General features: G+C 44.3%; 1 protein-coding gene across 1 annotated transcript in view; it reads left to right on the top strand.

Annotated features, from left to right (window-relative positions):
- Positions 1-398: 398 nt before the first annotated feature.
- LOC142592761 (uncharacterized) overlaps positions 399-9,220 on the top strand; it is a 205,765-nt gene continuing 196,943 nt past the window's right edge. The window contains exons 1-2 of the mRNA XM_075704421.1: positions 399-415; positions 5,861-5,884. Coding sequence (XP_075560536.1) covers positions 5,875-5,884 — 10 coding nt within the window. The 5' untranslated portion in view covers positions 399-415; positions 5,861-5,874. The remainder of the gene's footprint in view (positions 416-5,860; positions 5,885-9,220) is intronic.

Genomic DNA, 9,220 nt, shown 5'->3' with positions numbered 1-9,220 from the left:
ATTGAACATTAATCCTTTTCATACAGTGAGGTATGTAGCTGTCTAGCACTAACGCACTCGAGGTGATTTGATATTTTCATTTTCAATTGAACATTAATCCTTTTCATACAGTGAGGTATGTAGCTGTATAGTCGTTAACCAGTATATAACATTTAACACCGTGTTCAGAATATGGGTAAACAGGCTCCCTCAGAGCACTAATCCGAACGCTTCAGACGAGGCGTAAAACGATGAGTAAGGTTCCTCGTCTAACTTAAAACCCCCCGATTTACATAAGAAGCACGAAATGCTAAAGATGTTCGACTCGGAAATTAAGATATGCGATAAAAATCATCGATATCTCTTATTCATCTTTTCTTTTTTTCCCTTGCTTTCGCACTCATCATAGCCGTCGCTACCGTCGTGGCTGGCGCCCGTAAGTACACTGGCACGAGTGGTGCCCCCTCCAAATTTCTCTTTCTACGCCTATATTAGCAATGCTTCAGCTCAACCCCAACTCCAACGCCGCGTAATTCAAACACATGTAAACGCAGAAATGCTTCTGTGAGATATCTCGATATCTCTTATTCATCTTATTCATCTGATTTTAAGGAAATATGCGCACTTTGTAAGTTTTTTACTCTTCTCAGATTCAAGAAAATATGCGTCACTGCCAATATGATCAGCATTTGCCCTACAAATGAATGCTTTTATTACGTATGAAGATAGAAAAAAGAAATATAGGAATGGCGCCATTTGAGAGAACGGTAAATTCTACCGCCAGTTTTTAATGGGCCAGCTTTTTAGGTCGACATGTTAGTGCAATAAACAAAACAAAAATGTTTGTCTCCGTTCGTGGCGACTATGTGCGGTTTCGCCAGCATACATGACGCACGACACTGTTAACGGGCAGCTTAAAATTATTGCTGGAGTTGTAAGTCATAGCCTATAGCAATTAGCAACTCGTTTTCCGCTTTATGTACTACTTGAGGCCACAAACGTAACCTTCATTGACAAGCGGCGACCTTTCTCAAGAGCTGACGCACAAGCATCCTTTTTCCGGCTGGGCAGGCCTTGAAAACCGCAGCGCCCTTAATTGCACGAGGAGGAAAGTGATTTATGGTTTCGAGTGGATGGCTTCGAGTTTTCAAAAAAATTGCCAGAAATTGATAATGGAAATTGATACAATGGAACACGAAGTCAGCAAATTCCCAGCTCTCCGCGTAGAGCAAATAACGCAGTTCTGTGCATTGCATCCGTCAATACATCCAGAGGAGACTCATTTATTAGTGGTGTATTTTAAAGCCATGTATCTTACATCCAATTGCTCTGATTCAGATTTACCATGGATGCAAATGAAAGAATTGCAACCATGTTTTTATTGCCGAGGTACAGAGTTGTAAACGTGAAAGTTGTTTTCTTGAAATTAGGAATTTTACACCAGTTTTATGTTTAATAAAACTGCCCAAGACAGTCACATTATTTTCCCTTTCTCTTTTTGAAAGAAGCCAGTTCTTAAGGGCCAGTTTTTTTAGATGGATATGTTAGTGCAATAAACAAAACAAAACTGTTTGTCTCCCTTCGTGGCGACAATGTGCGGTTTCGCCAGCATACATGACGCGCGACAGTGTTAACGGGCAGCGTAAAGTAATTGCTGGAGTTGTACGTCGTAGCCTATACCGCGGTGAGCCTTGTTTACCGGGGGCATTTACGCCGCAATTAGCTACTCGTTTTCCGCTTTGTGTACTACGTGGGCCCACAAACGTAACCTACTTTGACAAGCGACGACCTTTCCCAAGAGCTGACGCACAAACATCCGTTTTCCGGCTGGGCAGGCATTGAAAACCGCAGTGCTTTTAATTGCTCGAGGAGGAAAGAAGGATCTCCTTGCTTTTGCTGGGAGGAAGCCACGCGTACGCTTCGCTCCACCGCCAGAATCGCATGCCAGTGCTTTTCTACATCATCCTGCTCATCATCATTATCAGCCTGTTTTATGTCCACTGCAGGACGAAGGCCTTTCCCTGCGATCTCCAATTACCCCTGTCCTGCGGAAACCAATTCCAACCTGCGCCCGCGAATTTGCCAATCTCGTCGCTCCACCGAGTCTTCTGCCATCCACGACTGCGTTTCCCTTCTCTTGGTGCCCACTCTCTAACCCTAATGGTCGAACGGTTATCAAACCCGCTCATTACATGACCTGCCCATTGTCTTGAACTTTGTTCCCTTGCCCGGCTGTTCATCATTATCTTAGTCTTCTGCATAATAATCTTCAGCCAGTGCTCTTACCACCGCCATAAACGGCCCGCTACCTCATAAGGCTAATGGCGCCCCTTCGCCTATTCTCCACTCCAGAATCTAATAGTCGTGCTGGAAACACTGTCCAAATAAGCAAATACGGCAACGACACCCAGGTTCACGGCGGCTCTTTCGCTTGCTGCTGCACTCAGTGTTCTCGTTCGTGGCGTAGAATCCGAGGCGTCTCGTCGGAGGCATAAGGGCCCTTGCTGCCGATTGCTTTATTTTGATCGGTTTCAAGGATTTCAGCGACGAAACCGCGGAAATTGTTACGCTGTGCATGCCAGCGATCAGCCTGCCCAGCGAGTGGCATCAGATATATTAATGGCAAATGAGATTTTCAAGCAAATTAACAGCCTCGGTGCGAGGTGCAAGCACTTGTTCGCGGCGCTGCTCCACTCATGCAGGTGCGATTCTCGAGCTTCGTGGGCAACTGCGCACTGCGACTCGGGTGGAGCGTCTTTGAGGGCGCTGGCTTTACGATGTGTGTGGTGCCGCTGCTGCGCGGTATTTTTTCCTATTTCACGGGATCAATTCACAAGTCGGGAAAAATAAGTGCGCAATTGGTACGTCGCTGGAGATACCGCAATTAGATGTCCCTTGTCTGTGCCTACTAATGCCTCATCGACAATTTGATAATTAGGATAGCACGTCTCGAGTTCCATAAATTATTACAATTACGTTATTAAATCTCGGTAATGGAAATATTACTTGTAGCTGCTCCCCGTTACCGGAAACAATATGCACTAGGATTTATTCGAGTAACGCAATTTCTCTTTTTTTTTTTAAATCTGAGTACATGATATTTACTCGGGACACCCCGTGTGTATCTATAACCTCTGAGTGCAACTGATGTTTCCATCCCCAATAAATGTTTTAAATTATGAGAACAGTATTTTTTGCATGAGTCGTTAGTATTGTTTAATGGAAAGCGATGCAATACTGAACAACTTGTCATTCACGTGCATTTCACACGCCGTTGATAAAAGAATGTCGAAGGGGTCACTGAAGTGTGCAACTTTTATTCAGGGTCTAAAAAGCACGCAAGAAAAATTTGAAGCGAGGTGAACATGCTATCGATACCTTATAAATTTCTACCTCCTTCTCTCTCAACAAATATAAGCATTGTCTGTGTGTATATTGATATATATTGTGCATGTAAAGGGTGTTTACAGTGAAAGTTAAAAAATTGTTGAAGTGAGAAAATACAGATTAAGCAGCCGTCTCTAGTGCTGATAGTTGATAGTTGATGATAGTTGGGACGCCCTGGATATTTATACACACTTTATTTGCGCTTGGGTAACGCGCGTGTCCTCCGTTTGCCAGGATTTCAGAAATAAAGCGAAAGCGTGAATTAACAGCCGTGCACATCCACGCCAATAATAATGAAAAAGCGCTTAGTCGCAATAAAATTTTGAGCGAGAAATTAGAGGTAGCTAAAAAGAACCCTCAAACAATGCGGTTAACAGAACACTTTGGTAGTGATACTTGCTTCGGCATTGGCGGAGGGGGGGAGATTTTGCCCTCCCCCTCCGCACCCTATAGTAGGCGCCTACACTGGAGTTCATCAAGTATGTTATATTTTTAAGTTATGGCTAATTTTATTCCGAAAACCCTCGTGAATTTGGTTCATTTAGGTCATTACGGATGTGTAGTCTGCGAAGCGTACTTCATTTAGGACGGCAAACTAACTAATTTATTCAATGATATGTTCGGAATTGCCACGTAGACGCAACGAATTCTGGCATATTTCCCTGAAAACACATGCAGGACTATGAAGAGAAGGCTCCCATTACAATCAACCTAGCTGCGACACAGTGTGTGACGGCGTATGGCATTGTCATAGTGAGCAACAAAGCGGTCCGTACGGCCGGAAACCCCGGTCAACACTGAATACAAAATACGTGGCAGTCTTTGTCCTTGAGGTCGTTCTGGCATGAACTATCAATTATTATTATGCTGTAGCGAATGCGTCACGAACAGTGAGGATGTGCAAAGCTCCAATTGGAATCAGCTTGTAGGAATAAGGAAAAGTTGCTTGGAGCTTCACGCTGAGCCGCCCATCTATGCTACAAGTGGCTCTGATGGCGAGGCACCCTTATCGCGGACGCCTGCTGTAGTCGCCTAAAGTGAACGAATAGTTTAGAAAGTGTATAAAAACAGCCCTAAAACAAAAGATAACATTGTAATTAATCTTTTGAAGGCGTGAAATGCTTTTTTCGCAGATGACATATGCTTAGACATATAATTTGTCACGCTGCACTCTAGCACTGTTTACGGACGCTTATAGTGTTTTGTAGTGATGAAGTAAATTTATTAGTTTTCCATACGAGGGCGATTCAGAAAGTAAAGCCTCCAACAACCTTGATAATAGTATCGCAAACATTTTGAACTGTATATCGTTAATGCACTGATGTTTAAGATATTGAAAGTCACTGCCTCACCTTCGAATTTCTTCTCGTTGCACAGTAATGGAGCAACTCATGGTATCCAGTGGCGACGTCCGGTTGAAACAAAGGGCTGTAATTGAATTTCTGACTGCGGAAGGTTGTGTGCCCACCAAATTTTATCGCCGTCTTATGTAGGTTACAGACGTGCGTAAGATCTGTGCGCAGTTGTTCAAGGACTGTGAAATATCAAAACTCCGCCGCATAAAGTATTCACGGTGAGTACCGAAGTAGACGGCCCGCAATGACCCCTCATGAGGATCATCAACATCAGGTGGACGAGGATCAATCAACACGAGATCCCAACAACATTCGCCATTTCCTTTGGTTCAGTGCACCAAATCATTGAGGACATCCTGCGTTAAAAGATCTGCTCTCGTTGGATACGCTTCCTGGACACTTTGATGACAGTCGTCAGTTGCCGTGGTACCCAGCGAGTGCAAATGTTCTCGTAACGCAGGTGCTTCTTAAATGTTGGGACGATCTCGTGTTGCTTGATCCTGCATGAGCCCCCAATCGACTTATCCATCTAATGTTGAGGATCCACATCAGAGGCCCTTGAGGACCATCAACTTGGGTCCTGTCCTGAAGACTTGCTGAGGCTCGATTTTGGTCTTTCAAACACCTTGCGTAAACTGCAGTCAGACGGCGATGAATGTTGATCGGCGCACAACCTTCCGCAGTCAGAAATTCAAGTAGAGCCCGCTCTTTCAACCGGACTTCACCACTGGATGGTATGGATTGCTCAGTTACTCTGGAGTGCATTCATAATGAGTTGGCAAAGTAGTGGGCTTGGGTGCATTACTTTCTGAATCGGCCTCCTAAAAATTAAGCGAACGCTCGTATTGTGGAGTTTGTTAGATGAGGCCATCAAGAGCAAGCAATGCAATCCGTTCTTATTTAAATATGCTGATATCTTGCACAGCACGTTGTCATATCTTATCATATGTTATCATATTATCAACCATTCTTATGTGATGATTGCGATGTCTGAGATAGCTAGAATGGTATAAAGAAGTCCAACATGATAAATATGTCCCGGCTGCAAAATTAAGATATGCGAGAATAATCACTGATATTCTTTTTAATTTGTTTCGTTCTTTCTTATTTTTCTGACGTTGTCTTCGCACCGATCATAGCCGCGGCCACGGGAATGCCCACGGGTAAGTACCGCAGTCGAGTGTCCTACCTGCACATTTCTCTGCATATATTCATTCGAACGTGCTTGAGCACAGTGTCGGAAACTTTTTAACTCAGTATTTCAAAGACAAGGGATTCTTCTCCCCTATGCAGCCCTTGTTTTATGATAGGGTTTTCAGCAGATCCGCAGTTGGTGACGCTTTTTCACTCTTTTGCCAGTATCCTAGATCAAGCAGGACACATTGATTCCTTGATATTTCTTTTGGCTTTATACCTTTTTCAAATGGTAAGCTTATAGATTTTTCTCCCTCTTTCCTGGGTAGTTGAGTTACAGCTAACCGCGCTCAGTTTGTTGTTATCGACAGTTCTGCGTGTGTAGCTCAATACCCGTTTCTTTGGGATCACGTCAAGGGACCGTTCTACGACCTTTAGAATATTTTCACTTTTTATTGGTGACATTGTTAACTTAGTTGAACAAATTAAAGTTCAATTCAAACTGTTTGCAGACGATGTCATTAAAATCACTCCGCCAATCAAAACTTACTTTTGGTACAACCTTGCGTCTGTTGGCAGAATCTTGACAAATCATGTCGACGAATTAAAGTGATCGAGGTGTAACTACAACCAAGTTAAACTGCGAGGTTTTACTTGCTAGAACCACAATAAAACTTACTTTTGGTACAACCTTGCGTCTGTTGGCAGAATCTTGACAAATCATGTCGACGAATTAAAGTGATCGAGGTGTAACTACAACCAAGTTAAACTGCGAGGTTTTACTTGCTAGAACCACAATCTGATTATGAGGTACGGAAATTATAAGAAACCTATGTTCGAACTCGCATATGTGTGACACTTGCGACTCAGCATTACTAAGCCATAAACTAAAGCATGCCCCACCATAATTCAACATTTAGCTTATTCATCCACCACACGATATTAATCGCAATACGCGTACATTACATGGGACTTTTACACAAGAACGAACATTGGCGCCCTCGAGGTGATACAGTGCAAAGCTGCTCATCCGATCAAAATATCGGCAGACCTCCCCCCCCCAGGCTCTCCCACACCGCTAATAAAAAAGCACGTCATCCCGAAGCTTCAGACGCGCTGTAAACTTTATACTAAATTTCCTGCTCTTATTTAAAGTAAGCAACTTTCCCATACCCATGAAGTACATCTAAGCCCTATAACTTCGTAATAAACGAGGCATTATCACGGTTCCATAACACGGACGCCATCCAGCCAATACAACATGAAGAAGCAGAAAATGTTAATTATGTTCGACTGAAAATGAGATATATCGTTTATTCGTTTCACTTTTTAAATCATTTTCTTTGCCCTCATCTTAGCCGTTGCGGCCGGGGCTGAGAAGGGTAAGTACCCTGGCTCAAGCGTCCTACCTCCAAATTTTGAAAGCTTTTGCTCGGCACAAACTCCCACGCCGCCGATTATGCAGAAATACTTTTTTGAGATAGCAGTAATGGCAATACGCGACAAGAGCTTTTTACTATTCTCTGAGTTATGGAAACATGCAGTACCGCCAGTATGAATTGGCCGAATAAATTAATAAATATTTTTTATATTATCTTCATTTTTATTATTATCTTCATACTTTACTAAGTATTCACATGTTCAATAAATATTCTAGTGACTGCTGGAAGCGGTATATACATTTATGTCCTTGAATTCTTACAAAAGTTTCCGAAGTTCGCAAGATTGAAAAACAGCACGAAGCTTACAAATGCGCACCTAGGCACCTAGAACAGATAATTGCAGTTATGGATATTGGATCTGTCACAACTCTCAATGCAGGTAAATTTAATATAATTTATGTGGCGTGAATTTGTTACAATGTTTAAGGTTTTGCCATTGTGCGACTCGCGTATTCGTGGTTTATTTGGTAGTCCTGCATATTACACCAAAGTGATCTGTCTTAGAGGTACTATGAGATGCAATTGCGCTGTCATTTTCACTGTCGATAATTTGATAGCTTACCTGAACATCTGCGACATTAAGCAATTTTTATGTAATAATGAACGGCCTGAATCCCAAATTCGCTACCAACGGCTAGAAGTAGGATTGCTTATTTTCCACGTATTTTACAGAAGCCTTACAGCTCAAGCTTCATCTTAACATACATAAGAGTTGTGCAAAATTTACGGCAAACTTTCGATATTCGCAAGGATGGCCCGGCAAGCGTGCACTGCTCATACCCAGCAACTTGGGACATTGCCACTTCCGCCTGCTGTGTATCTTCACGGCAGGGCACAAGGGTAACTGAAATGGCTATGTTGAACAAATGGTACTTCACAACGTAGGTCTAGTTGCAATTCGTTCTGCCAACGTATGTATTTAACGGCATTTGTTCGTAACATTCGCGCTGCGTCGAAGCAATGTATCGGTCGGGGATGAACAGTGCAGTCGCTCGACAGGAGCAAATCGTTTTGCACCCCCTTCTCAACACAGGCTACGCCGGCTTGAAAAGGCGTCAAAATTAAACCGCAATGCGATTTATTCCTGCTGTCACCCGAACTGTAATGCAGAGCAAGTGCCATCCTGTCCCTTTTCCCGCACAGGATTTTGAGAGACAGCAGGTAGGGAGAGTGAGCGATTATGCGGGAGCATGCCTAAATCCACGAGTGCTTCTCACGCTTTCCGGCAACTGCAGCTTATGTAACCGTAATGTTTACCGGGATACGCTGGCGTAGAACGTTATGCTTGGTAGAAAGGCGGCCTCTTGTGTTGGCCGCGATGCGTCCGAGGCGAGCGTCATCCATAGGTATGGCAAGGTACCAGTCGCACGGCGCTTTATGGCCTTCAAGATTAGCGCACGCAAATCTGCGAGACCATGGCATGGCAGCCAGGCAGAGCATCCCCGTACAATGCGGCTGAAAAGCACGCGACACAAGCAAGCCTAGAAACGCGTCTAAACATGCCCGCGCAACGGCCGCACTGGAACACAGCGGTCCAGCGCGCCACGGGCACAGTGCCACCACGGGCGCAAACGTTCGTGCAAGAACGCTCCAAGCGCACCCATGGTATGAATCTCACCGCCGCCTCCGGTGGCCATATCCACGTGACGTAGTGATGACGTCGCTTCGGAGCGCACATGCATTTTCTTGTCTAGGCGGTAATGGGCCATGTAACCCTTGCTGTCGCTCTCGCAAACTTGTTGTACGCGCTGTCCTTGTACACGGAAACTCTAGCCTGCCCTCTGACTGCGCCTCGGTAAGGACCAACGAAAACGCGCCAAGCGTCTCAAGGTCCTCGCTTGCCCGGTGGGTCTTCTTAACCCGAAGGACGCTGGGCAGCGATCAACTGGAGATAGGGTCCCCCTAAAGCTTCAAGTTGGCCCG

The sequence above is a fragment of the Dermacentor variabilis genome, chromosome 9, assembly GCF_050947875.1.
Source record: "Dermacentor variabilis isolate Ectoservices chromosome 9, ASM5094787v1, whole genome shotgun sequence".
NCBI classification, from domain to species: domain Eukaryota; kingdom Metazoa; phylum Arthropoda; class Arachnida; order Ixodida; family Ixodidae; genus Dermacentor; species Dermacentor variabilis.
Note: the sequence above shows the minus strand (reverse complement) of the source record. Positions and strands in the feature narration are given on the sequence as shown.